The sequence below is a fragment of the Mastigoproctus giganteus genome, chromosome 5 (genome assembly GCF_048544385.1).
Source record: "Mastigoproctus giganteus isolate SK-2022 chromosome 5, ASM4854438v1, whole genome shotgun sequence".
NCBI lineage: Eukaryota > Metazoa > Arthropoda > Arachnida > Uropygi > Thelyphonidae > Mastigoproctus > Mastigoproctus giganteus.
In genome coordinates this window covers 67,034,555-67,062,101 of record NC_143579.1, presented here as the reverse complement: position 1 = coordinate 67,062,101, position 27,547 = coordinate 67,034,555, and the positions used below count along the sequence as shown (strand labels likewise).

General features: G+C 37.9%; 1 protein-coding gene across 2 annotated transcripts in view; it reads right to left on the bottom strand.

Annotated features, from left to right (window-relative positions):
• Positions 1 to 366: 366 nt before the first annotated feature.
• Positions 367 to 27,547, bottom strand: part of LOC150085462 (uncharacterized) — a 201,861-nt gene continuing 174,680 nt past the window's right edge. For both annotated transcript variants that reach the window (XM_090374046.1, XM_090374047.1), the window contains exon 10: positions 367 to 1,969. In XM_090374046.1, the coding sequence (XP_090230172.1) occupies positions 744 to 1,969 (1,226 nt within the window). In that variant the 3' untranslated portion in view covers positions 367 to 743. The remainder of the gene's footprint in view (positions 1,970 to 27,547) is intronic.

Genomic DNA, 27,547 nt, shown 5'->3' with positions numbered 1-27,547 from the left:
AGGTAAAATGGCATAGTTTATACTGAGATTTTAAAAATTTTTTAAACTATGATAATTATAGCTGAGCTCTAGTTATTTATAGTGTTGCTTTTACTGAGTTTGACTGTATTTTATACACAAATTTTTTCAAGGCTTTTAAACATAAGTGATTAGACCGCTTCAAAACAAATTCCACTTTAATAGTTTTCATTCTTAACTTTTTTAATTTAACATGATTCTCTACACATCCCATACACAACTATACAAACTTCTTTTTTAAACTATACATTTTTGCTATTAATATAGTTTTCAAATACAGTTATTATTTTTATCATCAAAAATAGCAACTTAACATTTACATATTAGAATATAAAGGAAGGGGCTTGAGTTTGGCATCTTGTTTATTTATACAAGTTTTATCCATCAAATGGTAACTGATCTTTAGTTTCCACTGATCAAATGGTAATTCTCTTCAAATTGAAAGAAACTATAACAATATTGTTGATTCTAATTAACCAATCTGAAAGACAGTTTTAAAAATAATGTTTGCACCATATTTCTTTGGCTCCACTCATCACTTAAGTAACTGGCTCTTTTTTGTTTTTCAGAGAAGAAAGATCCGAGATCTGTTATCATTATAACTGTACAATCATGAAAGTAACAAAAATAATTCAGCTATGATGTAAATCTGTTTTTCTGTAAAATCATTTTCTTAACAATATGAAAACTGGACTGAAGAGAATTTTACATTTACAAAATAATTATCAGTCAGCATTCTTATTACAGTCAGAATATACAAAACTGTTTTTTACTTCCTCTATCAGGGTCAAACTGCTTTCTTCAGAAATGGAAATACAGTCAATGTTCAATACATCTGGTACAGGCAAAGATAATTGAGCTTCTTCATTTAAATTAGTATGTTTCACAGTTTCATACCCTGGATCTATGGAATAATTTTCTAGGCAATGGCTATTTTCATAACTAGAAACACTCAATTCTTTCCAAGTGGAATGCTTAATTCTTTCATATTCTGAGTCTGTATCACTTTCTATATGATATACTTTTTTGATACTTTCATATCCTGGATCAGCAACATCACTTTCACTTCTACATACTTTTTTTACCGTTTCATATCCTGGTTCTTGGTCTTCATTAGTTTTTAAAGTATCATAGCTAGGATCATCATATTTCAAGTCTCCTTTCCTAAGTGGTTCATAATCAGAATCAAAAGAATCACTATCAAAATTCAAACCTTTTACAGATTCGTAGCCAGGTTCTGCTGATTCTTTAGAATGTAAGTCTCCTTTTACTCTTTCGTACTGAGGATCACCATTATCAATTTCTTGTTCACTGTTCTGTTTGATACATTCATAATCAGGATCAAATTTCTCACTTGACATTTCAAAGGCATTTTTTATTTGTTCATAATGAGAATCTGCTGAACACTCTGGATTCTGTTCAGCTGATGTTTCATAATCTTTATTATCACTGGTGGAAACCATAGCTAAATCAACATGATTTGCTAATTCAAATGAAAAACTTGGTTTCACAGAGCATAAACCTTTAGTAAGTCTTGTTTCAGCAGAGAATCGCCTGTGTGAATTTTCAGCTTTAATATTTGTAGAAAATACATTCAAGGAAGCTCTTTGTGATATAGGAGGAGGTTCAGGAGGGAAAGCACTAATATTTTCTAATGGAGGAGTTCTACACATCTTTTCTTCTTTATTTATATCTTCATATCCAGGCTCATTTTGCAGGCATAATTCACTCTTGGATAAATTACAATTCTTTTTGTGCACTTTAGCATACAGATCTTCGACCTTACTCATTTCTTCACCTGCACCTTCAGCAACATGTATTGTTTTCCTCTGCTTAGTGAACTTGTCCACTGTGGAATATAGAGGTACAGTATTTCCAAAGTGAGGTGGAGAAGGCAATTTTGGTGAGACTGATGAAACACTTTCGAGTGATGATGTAGAAATTGTCGATGCTTAAAAAAAAATTAGAATAAAATTTTAAATTAAACAGTTTAATTCTTAGTTAAGGACTGCACATAAATGTCGAGAAAAATGATCAGGAAGATCATTTTTTTCTGAGTTAATCATCTAAATGTTATTTATTACCATAATGCAAGTGGTCATATAATAATTTTATCACACAAAAGTCTAAGAATATCAGCTTACACTGGACTAATTTTGGTAGGAAGGGCATCTTTCCATTCACCCTATAACAGTGTCAATAGATTCAATGGTGTCACTTGGCACAAAAAAAAGGTAATACATACAATAAAATAAGGTAATATAATATAAAAATAAGATAAGGTAATATAAAAATAAGTACAAAAAAAGGTAATACATACAGCATGTTTGCTCGCACTCCTTCAGTGAATTTTAGAAAAATTAGTGGAAATATATTTTTACTATTAATCAAATAGGCACTATGCAACTTTGAACAATTTGGATTAGAACTTTCTATGGCTTTTCATTGTGGCAGATACACTATATGAAATGAATGACTAGAAATGAAGGCAGTGCATAGCAGAGATCTACATATGCTCCGACATATTGCATTCGCATGGTGTGAACTCTGGAACAGGTATGGCGAGAGACAGTTGTTGATGCTAAATGGTTTGCAATCAGTGGTTCAGAAACACTTGGAGCTTGCTGATATGGTGTCCTTGTTACTGTGATGATTGCTTTATGGTGAAAAAGCAACATGGTTATAATGTGCCTTGTGTTCTGCATGTTTTTCTTTCACTGCTATAATAGTAGCATTAGCATTAGTAGAGGCATATGATGCAAGAAAGCAAGCTTATTCAGCATCAGCCAAAAAAAACAACCACTACTCCCATTTCACCCCTCCGTTCGTTCGAAATACCTGTCCAGCTGAGCCTTAAATTTATTTAGGCTATCAACTTCAACAACAAGCGATGGGAGTCTATTACACAAACCAACTGCCCGCTGGCTAAAGGCAAATTTCCGCACATCTATCCGACATCCGTCCTTCCTCAATTTGAATTTATGCCCTCTCAGGTGATTATTCTGAGCAAGAGGAAGAATCCCATCGGCATTGAGCATGCTCAAGCCATTCAAAGCCTTATACACCTCTATCAGATCACCTCGCCGATGCCTAGTCTCCAGGCTCTGTAATTTGCAAAACTTAAGCCTTTCTTCGTAAGAGCAACCCTTTGTTCCATTCACTAATCTTGTTGCCCTTCTCTGTACTCGTTCGAGCAGCTCTACATCCTTCTTGAAATGAGGCCTCCAGACCTGTATACAGTACTCAAGGTGTGGCCTGACCAATGCCTTATACAAGGGAATAATCACATCCTTATCCCTGCTAGAAAAATTCCTGTATATCATTGACAAGATAGTAACAGCATATAAAGAAACCCAGCAATATAATCAATGGATATGGTTACACAGTGCAAGTTTGGGGTGGGGGAGGTTAAATGTGAAGCAGGCTCAATACAGTTTATTTTCTGAACTATGACTTTTTTTTAAAATGGAAAATGTTGCCTAAAATTCCATTAAAAATAGTTTGAATGATGAATTTCTGCATTCAATTCTATCTCGGGGCAAAAGACCCAAGGCAAAAACTGAATGCAGAAATGCATTTAATTTTCAAATTATTTTATTATTTGCATTGAAATAACCCTGCAACCTTTACTTTTACTAGTGTACACAATTTTTAAAATAACAAGAGGAGTTTACCTCAATATAGTACGTAGAACACTTCCGTATGATACTCTACAGAAATTAAAACGAAAAAAAATCGAAAAACTTACATTAGAGTAAAAAATAATTAAAAACAATTAAAAATCAATTTAACACAATTAAAAATCAATTTAATGCAAATAAAAATATTAAAAAGAATCTAACGAAAATATTCAAAACGATTTTCCTTCCTGAAGCTGACATCGCTTTTCCACTGTATGTCGTGATCACAGGAATGAAAATTACTGAATAGGTTTGAACATGAAACTTAAATAGTGATTATTTGTTTTCGTGCATGTGTGTAAAGGTCCACGCATCGGAGATCAAATATGACCGAAGAACATTAACAGAATTCTCGTGTAATTTAATTTCTACGGTTTCTGCAATTAATAGTCGCATATAATTAAGTTGGACATTAAGTATTTTGGCCTCGTTAAATAAAAAAAATATGTTTTTCGTTAATGGCATGAAAGGCTAATTCTGATGCTGCTGAGCGAGAAGCACGAACTAAGGCTTCATGTTGATTTACACGAATATTCAGAGAAAAACGCATCGAACCTTGGTAAAACAAGTCACAATCACCGCAAGAAATGTATACCAGGTCATTATTTTGTGTTGCGAACGTGGAAAGAACCGAGTGTTTGTTCAGTATAGTGTGTAATTTCTGTATTGGCCTGGCCACAATTTTAAATTCGGTATCTTTAAAGAATCTATTAAGCTGTTTGTGCCACTGTTCAACATATGGGACAGAAATAAAGTATTTTTTGATATTACTATTGTTGGCTGGTGTAGTATTTTGTATCCTATCCTTAGCCTGTACCCTAATTCGGTTTATTGTGGCAAGGGGATAACCCCTGTTTAAGAACCTGCTAGTTAATATTTGTATTTCTGAGCCCAAAGCAGATTCCGTCGTTGAATATTTATAGGCATTTAGAAATTGATTAAAGATGATCTTTTGTAGGTGAACGGGCGATGGCTATTATAATGTAGAAGCATACTGATGTTTGTAGGTTTTCAATAGATGCTAAATTGGATTTTATTCTAGTCCTGGGTAAGCGTGAAATTTAGAAAGTTTAATGACTTTGTATACGTCTCCTCCCTTTCCACCGTAAATTTGAGTCTAGAATGAATATTATTAAATGCATGTAAAATGTCTTGGATAGTACTACCATCAGTAATAACTAGAACATTGTCTAAATACCTCCCATAGTATGTGATACAGGGTCGAAAAGGTGTCAAATGTATATGCTCAATCTTTGAGAGATAGATCTCTGACATTAAGCTGCTCAGGCTCAAACCCATTGGTAATCCAAAAATTTGTTTGTACACCTTGTCTCGAAATGTGATATAGTTGGCCTCAACTAACAGTTTAATTAAGTGAAAAATTTCCTTAATAGGTAGCTTCGTATAATTAATTGGTGTCGAGTTATTATTTAACATATCCCAAATAATATCTAAAGTGTATTCAACGTTTACATTCGTATATAACGAGGTAACATCTAGCGAGAATAATTTGTCATTGTTGCCAAGTCTACAGTCTTTAAGATTATTAAATAATGTATCGTAGTTCTTAATCCCAAATTGTATTACCTGTCTAAAGGGTTTTATAATGCTATATACATATGTGCTAAGGATGAAAATGCCGAGTTCCTGTAGGAAACAATAGGTCGAATAGGAAATCCAGTCTTGTGTAATTTTACCTGACCGAAAAGTGCAGGAATATTGTATGTTCTGGCCTTCAATTCATTTAACTGAGTCATAGTAATGTAGTCGTTTTTTCAAAACGTGGTTAACATTTTATTGTATTGATTGACCAAATTGGTAAACAGTGCCGGGTCTACTACAGGATAAGTGGAGGTATCTGAAACAACTGAATCTAACTTATTAATATAATCAGTTTTATCTAGTATTACCACTGTATCTCCTTTATCTGTGTGTATTCAATTTAGGAAGTCGTGTTTCTTTTATGTTATTCACTACTTGGTTAACATGTTGAATAAATAAATCTTTTTTGTGGAACATTCCGAAGTCCAAATTCAATATCAATTACACATTGTTTTTTTAGGTAATTTTCGAGATGGTAAATTATAATTTAATCCTTTGGATAAAAGTGAAATCTGGTCCTGCGATAGTGCACATGAGGAAAGATTTGTAACCTGTTGATATGTGGTTTTTTTTTTTTTTTTTTTGGGAACGAGAGTAGCCTTGTTCAGGCGAAGTTTTTACTGCTCCTGGAAATAGAGAATTTTTTCTCTTTTATTAGCTTAAATTGGCATATTTTTTAGCCATATTTGGCCACTTTATTGACCAATTGTTATATTAAATTATTTCTATAAGCAGCTTATAGACCTAGGTAAGATCGTTGATTTATTCTGAATCGAGACAGCGAGATTTTGGAAATTAATTAATACTTATATGTCCATAGATTTACGGTTCGTAACTTGCCGCCATTGTTATATGATACAACGTTATATCCCGAACTAGATAGCGTTAGCTTAGTATAGTATAGTATATTATATAATATTGTCAATTAATCAGTAAAATCTATTAATCTTGTTAAACTTCATTGTCAATTAAATTGTACTTTTTAACTAAATACATATAACGACTTAGATTACAAACGTAACATAATTAATAAATACATAACTTGATATGGAAGTTATATAAACGGAACTCGTAGATAATACTCGATACTGAAAAATATATATAGATATATAGTGTTATAACTGCATTGGGATACAAGTTTAGGGTTATAATTTTGTATTGAAATTAAATCATGACTCAGACCAGAGCAGTAAAGCAAAAGGCTCAAGCTAATGGGAGTGCTGTGGCTCAGGGAGAACTGAGGGGAGGCAGTTGCCCTCTGAATCACAGCCTTTTAAAATGCACTGCTTGCTTGATATTTGTGGAGCAATCGGTTACGGGACATGATATTGCCATGGGGGATGTCTTTGTGTGTGTGTGTGCGATGTAAGGAGTGTAAGGAAAACAGGCGACAACTCAGCGTTGTTATTTTATTTATTTATTTTTTTGGTAGTTGTTGGCGCATAGGCTTCTGTGGCCATAATGCACCTCCCAAAGTTTTTGCAGTACTTTGATCCAAGCCCGAGGCGGGAATCGAACCCGTGACCTTTGGGTTGCCAGGCAGGCACTTTACCCACCCGGCCAGCCCGGTCGGCCAGCGTTATTATTGGCCTATATGAAAGCTTGAAGGACAGGGTGGATGCCCTCGAAGGATTTAAATTGAGGGGCCCATCAAGCTCTCAGCTGCCCATATCAACGCCAGAGCTTGCACTTGATCATCACGCAACACAACGGCAACCCCCAAGGCAGAATGCGCTGGTCCCACAGGAATCAGTAATTGTTGGTGACTCTATTGTCAGGGAAACGGGGAACGTGGTATGTAAAAAGAATAGGTGGAACAGGAGAAGGGTATGTCTGCCTGGGGCAAAGGTTGATGACGTTGTAGAGCGGATATCATCTTTTAAGGGCACAAAAGGTGATATTGTTGTACATGTTGACACGAACGATATTAAAGGTAGGAGACCGGCAGAATTACTTGACAAGTACAGGTCACTGTTGAAAAAAAGCCGTGAATCAGGGTTCAATTTAAAAGTGTCTGCAATTCTGCCCAGACACAATAGGAGGGAGTATATGATGAGAGCCTTGTCGATCAATTCGGCCCTGGAAAGATTGTGCAAGGCAAAAGGGGTAGAATTTTTTTCAGCCTTATCTGTACTTGTTAACAGAAGAGACTGCTTCTACAGGGTTAGGATACACTTAAATAGGAAGGGCGCAAGAATATTTGCTGATGCTATTGAGGCAGTGTTAGGTGGGTCAGAAAACTGCTAGCTTGGGGGGTTACAAGGATTAATAGATTAACAGTAGCCACTGGCAGAGGAGAAACTGATTCTTGCACTGCTTCTATTGGAATGAGAAGCAGCCTGGAAAACAAGATGCAGGGTATTTCAGAGACTGCTGGAAGTCGTTGCGATACAAGTAAACACACGGGTTGTGTTAGGGTAGCTAAGAACAGGAACAGGTGCATATATACTTGCGTGTACACCAATGCTAGGAGTTTGATAAATAAATTTGATGAATTTGAGGTATTGCTCAAAACATCAAAGACAGATATTGTTGGGAATTCAGAGACGTGGTGTCACACAGATATAAGGAATATAGAACTGGAATTTGGGGAGTACAATGTGTACAGAAAGGATAGACAGGATAGGAAGGGAGGAGGGGTTATGCTATTAGTTAAGAAACACAAAAAAATCCAAGGAAGTGAAGCCAGTCGACATCGCCGGACAGTGCAGTGTCGAGTCAGTTTGGTGTGACATAAGCATTGGGAGATCAAAATTGAGAGTAGGAGTGTGCTATAAGCCTAATGACTCTGATGAGTATAATAAGAAACTGTACAGGGAAATAGAGAGTCTTATAATGGGGGATGTTTTCCCAGATATTGACTGGAATTTGTGAGTTGTTCACTCACACACTAGCAAGGCTTTTCTGGATTTATTGGATGATTGTTTTCAACATCAGCATGTTTGGCAGGCAACTAGAGGGAGTAATACTCTTGATCTGATTATCAGTAGTGATTCTTCATGCATTAAGAATCTGCAGATAAAGGAACCACTAGGTGGCAGTGATCACAGTGTGCTGAAGTGGGATTTACTCAAAGATGTAACTACCATCAGGGGTAAAGGGAAGGGTTTTCGCTTTCATAAATGCGACTATGATGGTCTGAGGCAAGTATTTAAATTCTATAAAGTGGGATCAACTGATGATGTTACCAACAGCAAATTCAAAATGGGAAGCATTCAAAGAATTTATCTTTGAAGCTACTAGGCTTTACATACCAACAAAGAAATATTGTTCAAGGTTTACGTCTAAATGGATGTCAGATGAACTAATGAGACATACGGCAGAGAAGAAAAATGCATGGGATACATATAAATTAATGGGTGACATGGAAGCCTATGATAGATATAAGCTGGTCTGTAACCAAGTCACAAAGGATATTAGGCAGGCAAAAGCAGATAATGAAAAATCCTTGGTAAAGGATGCAAAGAAAAACAGAATAGAGTTCTTTACCTATGTAAACTACAGAACGAAAAGGGATGAATCAGGTTGGTCCACTGGATATGGATGGTTCAACGGTTGAGGATCCTGCTCAGGTGGTCAACAAACTAAATGAGTACTTTGCCTCTACATTCACACATGAGGAGTTATTCAGAAAGGGGAATGCCAGAGGTGAAGTAAACTCTGGCAGTGAGCTAGTTGATTTTGTAATAACTGAGAGGAAAGTGGAGGAGAAATTGTTGAGGATAAACATAAAAAAGGCACCCGAGGTGGATGGGATCTATCGAGTTATATTAAAGGAGGCAGCAAAGGAAGTAAGCAAACCCTTAGCCATAATTATGAGAGCTTCCTTAGACTCAGGGGAGGTACCCACAGACAGGAGATGTGCAAATGTGACCCCAATTCACAAAGGAGGATCAAAGGCTGACACAAGTAATTATAGACCTGTGAGTTTAACTTCTGTTCCCGGAAAATTAATGGAGGCACTGGTCAAAGAAGCACTGCAGGATCATCTAGACAAGACTTCAGTTATAGCTTGGATACAGCATGGTTTTGTTAAGAGCAAGTCTTGCCTGACCAACTTGGTTGGATACTATGATGCAGTCACAAAAGAACTCAATGCAGAGGAATAATTTTGATATTATATATTTGGATCTTAAAGGGGCTTTTGATACTGTTGCACATGGAAGACTGCTGCACAAATTGGAGCAGTGTGGCATTGGAGGCAAATTGCTGCTATGGATAAAGGGTATTCAAAGGATACGGCTCATCGTGGACTAATGTTATTAGTGGAGTTCCTCAGGGTTCATTGTTATTTTCTGTATTTATAAATGATACAGATTATGGCATAACAAGCTTAATGTCCAAGTCTGCAGATGATACAAAGGTTGAGCAGATGGGCTGAGAGGTGGCAAATGAAGTTTAACATTGGCAAATGTAAAGTACTACATATGGGAAACAGAAACCCCAGAGCAATGTATCAACTCTGTGGTACTACACTGAAAGTGGTAGAGAATGAAAAGGACCTGGGAGTAATTGTGCAGGCAGATATAAAGTTTTCTGAGCAGTGCAGACGGGTTGCAAGTGTAGCTCATGATGTCTTGTCAATGATATGCAGGAATTTTTCTAGCAGGGATAAGGAGGTGATTATTCCCTTGTATAAGGCAATAGTCAAGCCACACCTTGAGTACTGTATACAGGTCTGAGGGCCTCATTTCAAGAAGGATGTAGAGCTGCTGGAATGAGTACAGAGAAGGGTAACAAGATTGGTGAATGGAACAAAGGGTTGATCTTATGAACAAAGGCTTAAGTTTTGCAAATTACAGCGTCTGGAGACTAGGCACCGGCAAGGTGATCTGAAATAATCGCTCGGTTCTTTCCGCGTTCGCAACACAAATTAACGACCTGGTATACATTTCTTGCGGTGATTGCGACTCGTCTTATCAAGGTTCGACGCATTTTTCTCTGAATATTCGTGTAAATCAACACGAAGCCTCAGTTCGTGCTTCTCGTTCAGCAGCGTAAGAATTAGCCTTTCATGCCATTAACAAAAAACATACTTTTTTATTTAACAAGGCCAAAATACTTAATGTCCAACGTTTATGTTGGACATTAAGTATTTACATTAATTATATGCGACTATTAATTGCAGAAACCGTAGAAATTAAATTACATGAGAATTCTGTTAATGTTCGTCGGCCATATGTGATCTCCGATGTGTGGACCTTTACACGCATGCGCGAAGACAAATAACCACTATTTAAGTTTCATGTTCAACACTATTCGGTAATTTTCATTCCTGTGATCACGACATGCGGTCGAAAAGCGTTGTCAGCTTCAGGAAGGAAAATCGTTTTGAATATTTTCGTTAGATTCTTTTTAATATTTTTAATTGTGTTAAATTGATTTAATTGAATTAAATCGATTTTAATTGTGTTTAATTGGTTTTTAATTATTTTTTACTCTAATGTAAGTTTTTCGATTTTTTTCGTTTTAATTTCTGGAGAGTATCATACGAAAGTGTTCTATGTACTATATTAAGGTAAACTCCCCTTATTATTTTACAAATATTAATATCAACGTAGAACGTATTGAGCAGTACAGCTTTGATTCATACTATCTAGAATACAAAATGTACACAATTTCTGTTATCGGCAGATCTAACTTTTTAGTGATGATATTTATATAAAAATTATATCAGAAATTTAAGTAAATTAATTAATAATGGTGTCATCTCTAATGGGATTATATGCCAAAGCCCTGGAGGCCAAAAAGTGGTTTCAATCACAGAAGAATCAAAATGTTCACAAGACAGAAACTGAATGCAGAAATACATACAATTTTCAAACTACTAAAATGAAGCCTCCTTTAACAGACACCTCTGGTGGACACTCATGATTGGGTTCCAGACATAAGTATTTTAAATTACATGTTAAGCAACTTCTACAAAGCGGACCCTCTATAGTATGGATGAAGACACCATATCCAGACCTGCTTCCAAAAAAAAACAGGGGGGGGGAGAACAAAAAGATGACTGTCCTCAAAAGTCTGAACACATGCAATTTACAGACACATTACATAAATGGGTATATAGAAGAAATTCTGGGTGTCTAATAAAATAATTTGAAATTTCAATTGTCCCTAAGTCTGAAAGGTAAACAAGGAGCCAAGCTGAACTAAAGGACCTGCAGGAAGGCCCCTACACAAACAAGTGGACACTACTGACAAAGTACCTAGTCAAGGATAACATTTTGGATGAACATGTTCATTGCTGGTGAAAAACACAGTCTTCATTTAGCCATAAAGGCAAGTGAATGTCAAGGTCACCACAAGTAACAGTAGTAGTACTAGTGGCATGTGATGCAAGAAAGCAAGTGTATGAGCTTATGCAGCATCAGCCAAAAAAAAAAAAAAAAAACCCCACACCATTCCCTCCAAATGCCTGTCCAGTTCCTCCTTAAGTTTATTCAACCTATCAACTTCCACAACAACAGATGGAAGTTAGTTCCAGCAAATAGCCACGCACTGGCTAAAGGCAAATTTCCACACATCTATTCTACATCTGTCCTTTCTTAATTTGAATTTATGCCCCTTTAGGTTCGTAATCTGAACAAGTGGAAGGATCCCATCAGAATTCAGCGTGCTCAACCCATTCAAGGCCTTATACACCTCAATCAGATCATTGCGCAGGTGCCTAGTCTCCAGCCACTGCAATTTGCAGAACTTAAGCCTCTCTTGGTAAGAGGATCCCTTCATTCCCCTCACCAATCTTGTAGCCCTTCTCTGTACACGCTCAAGCAAATCTACATCCTTCCTAAAATGAGGCCTCCAGACCTGTATGCAGTACTCAAGGCGTGGCCTGACCATTGCCTTATACAGAGGGACAATCACCTCCTTTTCCCTGCTAGCAAAATTCCTATATATCATTGACAAAACCCCATGACCTGCCCTGGCAGCCTGTCTGCATTGCTCAGAAAACTTCATATCTGACTGCACAATTACTCCCAGGTCTTTTTCATTTTCTACCACCTTAAGTGTAGTACCACACAGTTGGTACATTTCTCTGGGGTTACTTCTACCCATATGCAGTACTTTGCATTTGTCAAGGTTAAACTTGAGTGGCCACTTCTTAGCCCATCTGCCCAAATTATCTAGATCCTGTTGTAGTAGCACACTGCCATTACTGTCATTAACAACCCTGCCAACCTTTGTATCATCTGCAAACTTCAACATTAAGCCTGATATACCTTCATCAATATCATTGATAAATATACAAAACAACAGTGGACCCAACACCGAACCCTGTGGGACTCCACGAAGAGCAGCACCCATTAATTACCACCCTCTGTCTTCTCCCACTTAACCATCCTTTTTTCCATTGTAGCAACTTACCCTTAATACCATTCTGCTCCAATTTGTACAATAGTCTTCCAGGCGCAACAGTGTCAAAAGTTTTCCTGAAATCCAAATATATGATATCAAAATTATATTTTGCAACCAGTTCCTTTGTAACCACATCATAATATCCTATCAAATTTGTCAGACAAGACTTTCCCTTAACGAACCCATGCTGGGTCTGAATTATTGCTGCAGTCTTGTCTAGATGATCTTGCAATGCATCTTTAACCAGTGATTCCATTATTTTACCCGGAACAGAAGTTAAACTAACTGGTCTGTAATTACTCGTGTCACCCTTCAATCCCCCTTTGTGAATTGGGGATACATTTGCACATTTCCAGTCTGTGGGAACCTCCCCTGAGTCCAAGGATGCTCTCATAATTATGGCTAAGGGTTTGCTTAGTTAATTTGCCGCCTCCTTTAATATAACTGGATAGATCCCATCCACCCCAGGTGCTTTTCTTATGTTTAACTTCAACAATTTCTTCTCCACTTTGCTCTCAGTTATTACAAAGTCATTAAGTATCCTGCTACAATTTGATAACCTTCTGCCATTTTCAAACCTTAATAATTCCTCATGTGTGAATGTAGATGCAAAATACTCATTCAAGTTTGTTTGCTATCTGAGCAGAATCATCAACAGTCGAACCATCAATGTCTCGTACAGAATTTAAAATCTTTCTGAGACCACTGTACTCACCTTTACGGAAGCAAAAACCCTTTCCTTTACCCCTGATGGTAATTAAATCTTTAAGTTGTTGTTGTTGTTATTTGGTTTTTAGGAGCATTAGCAACTAAGGCCATATTGCTCCGAGAATATGCGGTGGTCATTCCCTGACCTTTCCGCATCCTCCGTATTTGGTGGTGACGGGCTCGAACCCCGGTCTAATCAAGAAGCGTGTGTGCTACGCACTGCTGCTCCTTCCCACCTGGCTGCGGAGGCGCCTAATCTTTAAGTAAATCCCACTAATTAGACTTCTGATAGCCACAGATCAATTATGGAGTTGATTGCAGAATATGTTGTTAATATGCTCACCACTGTTTATATAGAATTTACAAATTTCATTTTGACTGACTGAAGCAGTTCCACTGGCATATGCATCACTTAGCAAGGCAATAAAATTGTAAACTTGAGAGATGCTGTTGCAAATGTTTTAGTGTAAATGTGAGAATACAGGACTGTAAAATAAAATGCATTTTATTGTACATTCCTATATTTTCGCATTCTAAAAAAAAATGGATTTGTATTCAAGTCCTCTACAAATGCATGCTACATTAATGAAACTGTCACTCAAACGTAATCAAACACTTTGAGTGAAACTGCTCCTTAGTCTATCACCACGAAACATATGGTATGTCTAAACCTTCAAAGTGTAAAAAATCTGGCTCTCATATCTAGCGCTACCATATATCTATTCTGTAAGGTTCAGTTTTGTTTCCTCCAAGTGCATGGTTGTTACAGTACTGTAGTAAATTTCAAGTGGACAGATTCTGGACAACCAAGAAATTCTGTGCAGAGTTCCAGGATCAGGTAAGAATTTATAGTTACTCATACTGTACTAAGTATGCCTCAAAAGCAGTTAACTTTGAAAGAAAAAGTAGAAGTTATAGAATATTCTAGAAAAGAAAAGTGTGGATTTTGTAAGTTAGCTGATCATTTCAAAAGTGTAAAGGCTTCAGTAGCAATTATTAAAAATCAAGAAACTTTGTTAAAACAGCAGTGAGAAAATGGAAAGCACTGTCATACGTTTTCTCATTCAAAGGTACTTTGGTGGATAAATTGACATCTGCATAGCTTCGTTGGATATGCAGTCAAAACGTTCCCATCTCTGGTTCAAACCAAAGCATTAGAAATTGCTAACGAAACTGGCACCATTGACTTTAAAGAAGCTGGTTAGATAACTTCTGTAGATGTCGCAATATCATGACATCCATGTATATCAAAATTATTCTTTGCATCCAGTTCCTTTGTGACCATATCATAGTAACCAACCAAACTGGTCAGACAAGACTTTCCCCTTAACAAACCCATGCTCTGTCGGAACTACAACTGAAGTCTTGTCTAGATGATCCTGCACTGCTTCTTTGACCAGTGTCTCCATTAATTTCCCCGGAACAGAAGTTAAACTAACAGATCTGTAATTACTTGTGCCACCCATTGATCCTCCTTTGCGAAATGGAGTCACATCTGCACATCTCCAGTACATGGGTACCTCCTCTGAGTCCAAGGAAGCTCTCATAATTATGGCTAAGGGTTTGCTTACTTCCTTTGCTGCCTCCTTTAATATAACTGGATAGATCCCATCCACCCCGGGTGCCTTACTTATGTTTATCTTCAACAGTTTCTGCTCCTTTTTGCTATTACAAAATAATTTAGCTCACTGCCAGTTTAATACACTTCTGGCATTCCCCTCCCTAAATAACTCCTCGTGTGTAAATGTAGATGCAAAATATTCATTCAGTTTGCTAGCTACCTGGGCAGGATTATCAACAGTTGAACCATCGATATCAAGTGGACCAATCTGATTCATCCCCTTCCTTCTAGAGTTTACATAAGTAAAGAACTCTTTGCATCCTTTGCCAAAGATTTCTCGTAATCTGTCTTTGCCTGCCTAACGGTCCTTTGTGACTTGATTACAGACCAGCTTATATCTACCATAGGCTTCTGTGTCACCTGTTAATCTATATGTATCCCATGCATTTTTCTTCTCTGCCACATGTCCATTAGTTCCTCTGACATCCATTTAGGCCTAAACTTTGTGAACAATATTTCATAGTTGGTATGAAAAGCAAAAGCCTTGCTAGTAAGTGAGTGCAACCCACAAGTTCTAGTCAATATCTGGGAAATTAAAAACCCCCCATTATAAGACAATCTTATAATGGGGGATCAATGGGTGCCGCTCTTCTTGGATTAATGTTAAGTGGAGTCCCACAGGGTTCGGTGTTAGGTCCACTGTTGTTTTGTATATTTATCAATGATATTGATGAAGGTATATCAGGCTTAATGTCGAAGTTTGCAGATGATACAAAGGTAGGCAGGGTAGTTAATGACAGTAATGGCAGTGTGCTACTGCAACAGGATCTAGATAATTTGGGCAGATGGGCTAAGAAGTGGCAACTGAAGTTTAACCTTGACAAATGCAAAGTACTGCATATGGGTAGAAGTAAACCCAGAGAAACGTACCAACTGTGTGGTACTACACTTAAGGTGGTAGAAAATGAAAAAGACATGGGAGTAATTGTGCAGTCAGATATGAAGTTTTCTGAGCAATGCAGGCAGGCTGCCAGGGCAGGTCATGGGGTTTTGTCAATGATATATAGGAATTTTGCTAGCAGGGAGAAGGAGGTGATTGTCCCTCTGTATAAGGCAATAGTCAGGCAACGCCTTGAGTACTGCGTACAGGTCTGGAGGCCTCATTTTAGGAAGGATGTAGATTTACTTGAGCGTGTACAGAGAAGGGCAACAAGATTGGTGAGGGGAATGAAGGGATCCTCTTACCAAGAGAGGCTTAAGTTCTGCAAATTGCAGTGGCTGGAGACTAGGCACCTGCGCGGTGATCTGATTGAGGTGTATAAGGCCTTGAATGGGTTGAGCACGCTGAATTCTGATGGGATCCTTCCACTTGTTCAGATTACGAACCTAAGGGGGCATAAATTCAAATTAAGAAAAGACAGATGTAGATTAGATGTGTGGAAATTTGCCTTTAGCCAGCGGGTGGTTAATTGCTGGAACAAACTTCCATCTGTCGTTGTGGAAGTTGATAGGTTGAATAAATTTAAGGAGGAACTGGACGGGCATTTGGAGGGAATGGTGTGATTTTTTAAATTTTTTTTTTTTTTGGCTGATGCTGCATAAGCTCATACACTTGCTTTCTTGCATCAAATACCACTGCTGCTACTACTACTACTACTACTAATCTGATTTACTAGCCCACTTATTTCTCTGTACAGCTGTTCATTATACTCATCCGAGTCATTAGGCCTATAACACACTTCTACTCTCAATTTTACTTTGCCAGTGTTTATGTCACACCAAACTGACTGAACAATGCACTACCCACCCATATCAACTGGCTGCACTTCCTTAGATTTTGTGTGTTTCTTAACTAATAGCATAACCCCTCTTCACTTCCTCTCGTGTCCATGCTTTCTGTACACATTGTACTCCCCAAATTCCAATTCTACATTCCTTATATATTTGTGTGATACCACATCTCTGATATCCCAAGAATAACTCTCTTTGATGTTATGAACAACACCTCAAATTCATCAAATTTATTTACCAAACTCCTAGCATTGATGTACACACTAATAACCTGCACCTGCTCTTATTCTTAGCTACCCTAACACAGTCCATGTATTTACTCGGTCGAGGCATTGACAAGATCAATTTCTGAAGATAATCAACTGATAGTTCGTGGTTCCAAACATGAATTATGGCTTCCTGAAGTTCACGAAGGGTCTTTGGTTTCTTTCTGGCAACTGCAAATTCCACACGATGCGAACAGTTCTCTCTAGGATTCATGTCCGGTCTGTTTCCTGGCCAGTTAAGAGTTGTAAAGGACCGTATTTCCAACCATATTTTCACCTGTAACACATGCAAACACCTTACTGTCGAACTTTTAATGCAGAAATGAAGCTAAAGTAACTTACTTACACTTTTCGCCCGATGACAAAGAGCAGAGTCGTCCTGAAAGATGCAGTTACTTGGCAGGTTGAAATGGTCTCTAATGGCTGGCAGCAATATGCCTTCCAATATAGTCAGGTATCCACTGTCATTTACGGAACCTTTTATTTAAAATAAAACAGCCTTGAAACATGTCTGGGTGGTGGTACTCACTGAGAATAAGTAACAATAGTCTTCTCTATTAGTGAAGCGTTAGTTATTCGAGGTAGTGCAGTATCGTGGCAACTCGTCGTGAAGGCAGAGCACAATATGAGAAAGAGCAAATGATGCCCACAACAACTACTTTGTAGTTTTTTAAGAGTGTCTATGGTGCATCTAAACACCGATATTATATAGATACTAAACTCTTAAAGTATTATCCATGTGCATTTAATTATTTTAAATATTATCTTATGCACCTTTTGGCATCTCTCATATTGTGCGATTAACTTCACAACTGGGTCGTCATGTCTGCAATACTAGGGTACCTGCCCACCCACTGATGATAGGCCAATAGCCTTGAAACATGTCTGGGTGGTGGTACTCACTGAGAATAAGTAACAATAGTCTTCTCTATTAGTGAAGCGTTACTTATTTGAGGTAGTGCAGTATCATGGCAACTCGTCGTGAAGGCAGAGCACAATATGAGAAAGAGCAAATGATGGCCACAACAACTACTTTGTAGTTTTTTTAAGAGTGTCTATGGTGTATCTAAACACCGATATTATATAGGAACCTTTTATAAACTGCAGGTGATCTACTCCACAATACGAAATGCACCCCCCATATCATTTGGTTGGTAGGGAATTAATTGTGTCACCCTTTGATCCTCCTTTGCGAATTAGAGTCACATCTGCACATCTCCAGTACATGGGCACCTCCCCTGAGTCCAAGGAAGCTCTCATAATTATGGCTAAGAGTTTGCTTACTTCCTTTGCTGCCTCCTTTAATATAACTGGATAGATCCCATCCACCCCAGGTGCCTTTCTTATGTTTATCTTCAAAAGTTTCTGCTCCACTTTGCTCTCTATTACAAAATCACTGTAGACACCAAACAGTTTGGATGGTATTCTTCACCATGTCTACAGCAAATCGTTTGTCTCCCATCAGAGCCATGCAAGTTGAATTTCTTCTCATCCGAGAAAATAAATGACTTCCACTGCTCGGAGGTCCATTTGACATGCTCCTTACACCAAATTAATTGGGCCTTTTTCATTTTTTGTGTGAGGAGGGCTTCTTAGGACGACGGGCTACAAGTCCATTTTTGACGATACTGTTACTGCAATTGCTACCACTCCTGTATGTTCTTCCCATTTTCTTTTCAGCTCAGATGAAGAAGCTTTACGGTTTTTAAGACATAAGTGCGTCAAAACACGGTCCTGTTTTGGCATAGAGACTCGTTTGTATCCGGTTCCTTTTTCCCTATCAGTAGAACCAGTATTCTTGAGTTTAGAAAGAATTCTAGTCACTGGCGACTGATCACAAGACACTCTATAAGGCGCCTCCGTAGCCAGGTGGGAAGGAGCAGCAGTGCGTAGCACACGCTTCTTGATTAGACCGGGGTTCGAGCCCGTCACCACCAAATACGGAGGATGCGGAAAGGTCAGAAATGACCACCGCATATTCACAGAGCAATATGGCCTTAGTTGCTAATGCTCCTAAAAACCAAAAAACAAACAATAACAAACACTATAAGCAATATGACGGGAAGAACATTCTTCCTCGCGTAACTCGCCGTCCTGACACAAGCAAGAAATGACTGCAACTCTTGCAGAGCGTGCTTATATAGCTGATGCAATATTGCATCATCACCTACGCGTGTCAATCTTATCTGATGCAATCTGTAAGAAATATTGCCATATACTTACGTTATTCGGACGACAATTACAATTTTAAGGGGTGATGCACTTTCTTTGAACACCAGTGTATGTATATTTTAGTGTCTGGTTTTATCTCCTACTAAGTTATGTTATATGAATTTCGTATCTCCTATCAAGTTAAGTTATATGCATTAAGTTATAACATTAAGTTTGTAAAATCTAAGTGTTGTTATATGTATTAAGTTATAGCACTTTGATTGGAAATCTAAGTCGTTATATGTATTAACTTAAAAAGTTACGTTTGTAAAATTTAATAGTTATAATAGATAATAAATTTAACTATCTATTGCCACCCACATGGTTCGCACTCTCCTGATAGCTATCTATGCCAAATCACCGATTCTAAAAGCTCTACGAGTATCACTGTTGTACGCTACGATCTACATGACAAGTTAAATTATTAAAACACATAAGTAGTGCTATAATTTATAATTTATAATCCTCTATTGAAACTGATTACACTGCTACAAGTTACGTAGAAACTTCCAGTATCTGCTATAACGATACGAAAACAACTGTGGCAGATTCATTCAACTACTGTTGATTCAATGCCGGCTGAAATTGACTGTGGTTTTCTATGCAATTACAAAGCCGAGTAAAGAATAAATGCACCAAATTAATCAGAAAATCACAAAAAAACACTATACTACTAAATTAAAATCAAAAGTTATACAAAAACAATAATTTCAAATCAATAAATAAAAAAAGTCGACTTAGTGACTTTGAACACATCTGGCTCTGCCTATAAAGTCAAAATAGCAAACACTTCTTAATATTTAAAAGCATTTAAGTAGACAGTGTTACAATTTCATGGTCTAGAAACTCCTTTATGAAACAGTTAACACCAAAGTAACAAAACAAATTTGGCACAGAATGGATCCTTCATCCTATAAATAGGGATTACTCACCCCCCCCCCCAAACTTGTACACATAATGTAGTCACCGATGATGTTACTTAGAATTCTTATTGCTGTAGTTACTTCCGTAGCAATGGAGAAAACTGCATATCACTAGATGTTATTCTCACATCATAGTTTATTTGACCAGCAACAAGCTGTCTCCCATCATACACAAAGCAGAACTGACTGTTCCAATTCAGTCAACCTGAAAGAAAATTCTTACAGTTTCGAATAGCTCTCATTTCAAGTCTGTCCTTTGCTTTCCTTTATACAATATAAACACATCTACACGAGGAATTCTGCAGGGAAGTGGAGGACAGAAACTTATAAAACTCTCTAACAGGGAGTTAAATGATTTTGTAATAATTGAGAGCAAAGTAGAGGGGAAATTTTCATGTGTAGGAACTTTTGTTCATGCGCCTGATCAACCACGTGTGCTGTGAACCTGATACTTAAGGATGTGCTGTGCAAGTATTAGTATTATTTCTTGTTGAGAAAGGAGGCAGACGCCCCCAAAAGCTACAATTGTATAGTTTTAATACTTTTAACCTTATATATTTTATTGTATTTTAAAATTTTGTATTTTATTTTATTCACAAACAGTTATTGTAAATAGATTATGTTATAGTATTCTCTGTATTGTTTGTATATATACAGTATTAAATTATTTTAACTCAACGGTTGGTGTATTAACGTAATATCGTGAATAGAGGAGAAATTGTTGAAATTAAATATAAGGAAAGCACCTGGGGTGGATGGGATCTATCCCATCCACCCCCATTTCTCAACCTCCAACCCAAGCATGGTACTAAGTACTATAGGTTCTAATACCTCTCGTGTTTGTGGGTTTACATAAAAAAAAAAAGCTTTCCTGAAATCTTTTTCCTGGGGTGACCCCAGGTGTTTAAGGTTGCATTAACGGAGGCAGCAAAAGAAGTAAGCAAATTCTTAACCATAATAATGAGAACATCCTTGAATTCAGGGGAGATCCCCACGGACTGGAGATGTGCAAATGTATCCCCAATTCAAAAAGGGAGATCAAAGAGTGACATGAGTAATTAGAGACCTGTTAGTTTAACTTCTGTTCCAGGGAAAATAATGGAGTCACTGGTTAAAGACGTGATGCAGGATCACCTAGACCAGACTGCAGTAATAGTTCAGACACAGCACGGATCTGTTACGTCTTGTCTGACCAATTTGATTGGATACTATAATGTGGTTACAAAGGATCTGGATGCAAAAAATAATTTTGATATCATATACAGTGGATTCCGGTTATTTGGGCCACCGGTTAATCGGGGCAGCCGTTTATTTGGGGCAAATCTTAAAAAACAGAAACAAATCGAGAAAATTGCCAGGGTTTACTTCGCTTAATTGGGACAGCATGCCGTTTAATCGGGGCAGGAGACCGCAGCACTAGAGATTACCCTACGATTGTCTCCGACGGTACCACGTGGTTTTGTCGAAATTCTGGAGGTCACAACCATAAAACAATAAAAACAATTAGCAGTCACCTGTTTATTGGGCTTTTCTGTCAGTGAAACGGACAGTAAACTCGATCTTACTGAATTTGCGATAATACCGACAGCTGGAATTTTGTGGGTTATTATGGTGAAATGTGTTTACACTTCCATGAAATCTTCAATCACATAAAAAAATTAATTTTCAGATCTTCTAATGATTGCTTATCTTTTTACTGTTTTAAATTTTTACCCCCACCCACAAATGTCAGTGAACAGAAATGTCAACTAGTTTGTATGTACATATTACAGTACGTATTACTATTCCGATTTTCACGTATTTTTTAATTGGTAAGGTAATAAAGGGTAAATTTGTGCTTAAAATATCTTTGCTAATTAGAATCGCTGTTTAATAAAATTAAAATTCAATTCACAAACGTGATCACAATGACCGGCGCTTACTGCACATCGTATAGTGAACGGTACTTTATTATGTTGAGTTCGTCGTAACGTGATTTGATTGTACAGTGAACCAATTGTAAAAAGGGTGGGGGGGGGGGAATTGTATTTTTAACTATTTATGTGAAAATTCGGATAATTGGGGCAGCTGCTTAATCGGGCCAAAATGAACTAGTCCTGATGTGTCCCAAAAAACCGGAATGGACTGTACTTGGATTTCAGGAAAGCTTTTTTTTTTTTTTTTTTTTTATGTAAACCCACAAACACGAGAGGTATTAGAACCTATAGTACTTAGTACCGTGCTTGGGTTGGAGGTTGAGAAAACAAAAGAAGATATTTGTTGACATTGGACTTATACTTCTGTAGACTGTAATTTTCAGGAAATACGTATGAAGGAAGGTTGTTCCAAATAAGGAAGTTGAATGAATAAATGAGGAAGATGAAAAGTTGGTTCTGTGAGTTTGAAGTTGCACAGTAAATGGATGTTGGCTGGCGGTGGCACATATTCGGACTGTTTTGAAAGAGAGAGCGGGAATTATAGAAGCCAATTCAGAAGAACAGTGCCCGTGGAAGTATCTGTAGAAGAGGCATGCAGCAGAAACAGTACGTCTATGAGACAGCGAGTGGAAAGACTCTGTTAGAGATGAATCATTAATTAATCTAACTGCCCTCTTCTGAATAGAATCAAGAAGCCTGAGAGAGGTTTTGGGGGCACCACCCCAGATGTGGGAACAATATTCCATGGCAGGGCGGATTTGTGATTTATACAGAGTGAGCAGCTGTTTGGAAGAAAAGTAATGCCGAGAGCGAAAGAGAAAACCAAGTTTTTTAGATGCAGAGGAAGCAATATTTGTAATGTGCTTGTGCCAAGAGAGATTAGAAGTCAGGGTAATCCCCAAAAGAGATATATCATTTTGCCTAGAAATCGGAGTGTCACTAAAGATAAGCATAGGAGCAGAAGAATCCTTTTTTCAAGATATAAGACAAGACTGAGTTTTAGAAGGATTGAAATCAACTAAGTTGTCATTGCCCCACTGTAGAATTACCCGAAGATTGGCATTTAAGGAATTGGTAGCAGATTTTCAAGAAGTTGAAGCTGATTGAGCAGGGCAAGGTTTCTCAAAATGGAAAGTGGAATGCAATGTGCTATCATCGGCAAAACTATGGATAGGATTTCCAGTCAATGGAAGAAGGTCATTAATATACAAGAGGAAAAGAGTGGAGGAAAGAACTGAACCTTCGGGGACACCGGCATTAGTGGAGAAGTTAGAAGACAGGGAGCTATCTACCATCACCCTCAGTGAGTGATCAGAGAGAAAACTGGATAACCAATTACTAAAAACAGTTGGCAAACCATAAGATGGAAGTTTGTTTAGAAGACCTTTATGCCAAACACGATCAAAAGCCTTTGCGATATCAAGAGCAACTACTTGTGTTTCACTGAACCTTTCCATTGAATTAGTCCATAAATGGGTAACATAAGCCAGAATATCACCAGTGGATCGACACTGATGGAATCCATACTGGCAATCGTTGATCACACAGAAGGTTTCTAGGTAGTTTAAGAGTTGGCGGTTAATTGATTTATCCATTACTTTAGAAAGAGTAGAAGTAATTGCAATGGGACGATAATTGGATGGGAGGGATTTGTCACCCTTTTTAGGAACTGGCTGGATATGATCAAATTTCCAAGCAGAAGGAAAAACACCTTTGGAATAAGAAAGTGAAAAACAGTGGCAAGGAATAGGAGTAAGTTCAGGAGCACAGGTTTCGAGAATAAGTGGAGCAATACTGTCGGGACCTGGAGCTTTCTTAACATTAAGATTCTTCAAAATCCTTCTAACATCCTTTTGACGGAAGACCACAGTGAATGGAGCATGTTGGAAATGGTGGGAGGTGTTTTACCAAGATCATTAATACATGAGTTGGATGAGAAATGGGACGCTAGCAGGTCAGCTTTATCCTTGGCTGAAGTGACAACAGAACCATCTGGTTTGGACAGAGGTGGGAGCAGAGATGGGCAAAAGTTGCAGCCAACAGCTTTGGAAAGAGACCAGAATGCTCGGCTACAATTAGGGCAAGAAGCAAGTTTTCTACTCTTAGCCTGTTCAAGCTCTAGTTTGGACTGATTAGTAACTGCTTTACAATTGTTGTGAGCTTTGGTGTAGGCAGAAAATGAAACTGAAGATTTAGAAACAAGCCAATTACGATATGCAACATTATTCTCTTGACCAATTCATCTCGTCCTTTATCTAAACCAAGGTTTAGATAAAGGAGACGAGATTTTAAAGTGGAGTGTGGAATAAAGGATTCCATTCCTACACGAATAATTTCACTGACACGATCAGAGCAAATGTTGACATCAGAAGTTTTGAAACAGTAGTCTGACCAAGGAAAATAAATCTCTCAGATCATCTCATTTTGCATTCTTGTAATGCCAAACAGCACGAGGTTGGGAATAGTAATGAAATAAAGGCTCCATTGGAGAAGAGACAATCACCAAGTTGTGATCACTTCGACCGTGTACTTAGAAGGGTTGTTTGTGAGAAAAAGATCAAGCGTGTTAGCTGTATGGCTAAGACTGTCTGATATTCTTGTAGGTAAATGAACAATCTGTGCAAGGTCATTAATAATTGCAAAAGCCTCATCATCTAGACCAGCTTGGTCAGTGTGACTAGAAAACGGAAGCCAGCTTTAGTTGTGAATATTAAAATCACCAAGGAAAATTACCGCACTGTAGGAAAGTTGGACTGGAGAAAGTCAAGTTGCAAAGAGAGGAAGTCGAAGAGCTCCAAGTGATTAGTGGAGGTGGGAGAACAGTAGAGACAACAGATAAATTTGACACAATGAGGTAGAGAGATTGTAAGCCAGAGAAGATCGAAAAGAGGAGATTCTAAATTAACAAGTCTCTGACAGGAAATATCGGAATGGACATATGCACAAGTACCACTTTTGAAGCGAAAGGAATCATACAGTGAATAATTTGGGAACTGAGATGAGCAGTAGTTGAATCAACCGATAACTGAGATTCTGTCAGAAAAAGTACACGGGGGTTTGGCAGAATGCAAATGGAAATGGACATCGTTGAGTTTAGAATTGAGACCACATATATTCGTGAAATGAATTAAGAAGTGTTTGGGAGGTTTATACCTTTTCGCAGATAAGCTTACTCTATTAGTTTCACAATTCATCATGTATTCAAGTAAGAAAAAATGGGGGTGGGGGGGACAAGCTGTATGAAGTAATGAAATTTAATGATATGGCACACACATGGTAAGAATATACCCAGATTCTTGGCACAACGTGGCCTCGACAATGCCTCTCCCCCTATACACACTAATCTGACTCCCTCCAGTCACTATCTGGCAGAGTAGAGGTAGCAAGATTATTCACTAGCTGATCCAGAAGCCTACTAAAGAGTTACCAATTGGTTCGGTCTGGTGTACTAACTAGCGCCGGCCTGCGAACACTGTTTTAGAGCTGTACTCTCGAAATGTAAGGAATATTGGATCTTGCCATGATGTTCAACATAACCTCAAAAGTCATCAGTCATACTGTATGACAGAAGTGATGGGGAAGAGTTGATCGGAACTTAGCTCTGGAGACTGAACATGGGTTGCACTACTTCAAGCCTCCAATAAGCAAAGTGGTTGGATTGCACCAGTTGATAAGAGTCATCTACTCCCTAGTATTGCCTGGTAACACAGAGGGGGTGGCATTCCTCCATGTGGTGTGGGCACCACACCTCGACCCCTGCTTACGTTGGTTCATACCTGGGTGGTCACCCACAGTGTGCTTGTGCATGGAGGTGATACCCAGGATTACTAACAGTCCCACCATCGTGAATGTCCAAGCAGAGGATTTGGCTGTCACGGAACGTCCAGACTTCACCGAAATTGGGTCTACTTGACTTGAATGTCACTCAAATATCAGTTCCATCAGCGTTTTAGACTCCCAGGTAGCCAGTACAGCTTGTCTGGCATATCTGTGAGAATGTCTGTGACATCCGGAAGGACCAATGTGAAAGATCACCTGAAAATGCTGCGAATCTGTGCCTGCTGGATTCCACATAATTTGACTCCAGAACAAAAACAGCAAAGATTAGACTTGTGCAAAGAAATGATTGATCGATTTGAAACATAGTCATAACTTCTTAAATCGAATAGCGACTTGTGATGAAATTTGAATTTTTCACTATGATCCAGATACAAAACAACAGTTGAGTGAGTGGAAGCATTCTTATTCACCAAGACCTAAAAAATTTTGAGCACTGCACTACATCCTACAATTAATAGGAGACATCACAGTACACACTCCATGGCTAAATGGTTAGTGTTAGTTTTAAGAATTTCCCCCCACCAATCCAATGACAAACAAATGGTACTTGTGTTTTTTGACATAAAAGGCATTCTTGTTGCACATTTTGTGCCTTGTGGAACAACTATGAATAAGGTAACATACTCTGAGGTTCTCAGAGTCAAACTTTAGCGCACCATTCATGAAAAATGTCAAGGACTTTCTGGTGTGAAGTGGTTTCTCCATCAAGAGAATACAGCTCCCATATGGCTAGTATTGTGCAACCAGTGATCACCACGGGTGCCGAGGATCTGCCACATCACTCTTATTTACTGGACTAGCCCTGTGTGATTTCTTCTGTTTCCACATCTGAAGAAGCTCTGAAAGGCAAGCATTTTGCATCCAACAACAATGCTCCCAAAGCCACAACGGAAGCACTTCACAGTCTTACGAAAAATGGCTTGCAAGCATTTAATGGGTATGACAGTGGCGAAAGTATGTAAAGTTCGAAGGAGAGTATTTCGAGGGAAAATCCACAGAAGATTCAGATGATGACAATTAAGATAAGATTTTGCACCAGTCTGCAAATTAAATGATCACCTCTTGTAGTTACATTTTTACCTCTTTTGGCCCCAGACAGACTTTACCATGAAGACTTGATCCACACATTTCCATAATAATAGTTATTATGCATTAAGATAAATGGAAAGACACACATTATATTAAATTAAATAAATTTATCCCAATCTGAGAGCTAGAGAGCCGATATTTCTAACCAGAGTTACAGTGCAGTTATTCACTGCAAAAAATTTTTGCAAAATCGAGACAAAGCACACGATTGAAATTTCCCTTCATGTGAAAGTATCCCCCCCCCCCACCGGGCACACTTGTACTAAGTCCTTATCCAGTTTAGTAATTAGGGAGATCATGATCGTGTGGCTCGTTGGATACATATCCCTGATTTATGTGCCAGAAACTGACCTGACTTCATTACAATTCATTTTGGCTTTAATTTATCTTTGGATTTATTGTTGATTTTACTCCTCATTTTACTTCTGGCTTTATTTTGGCTAGATTACAATATTTTTAAGCAGTTATCATCATGAACTGCACAAAAGCAATTTGAATTTCATTTTAAATGATTACAAACTTTCATTTTAACTACCCAAGTGTATCTTGGGTAGTTAAAATGAGTTTTTAGAGTTTTTAAATA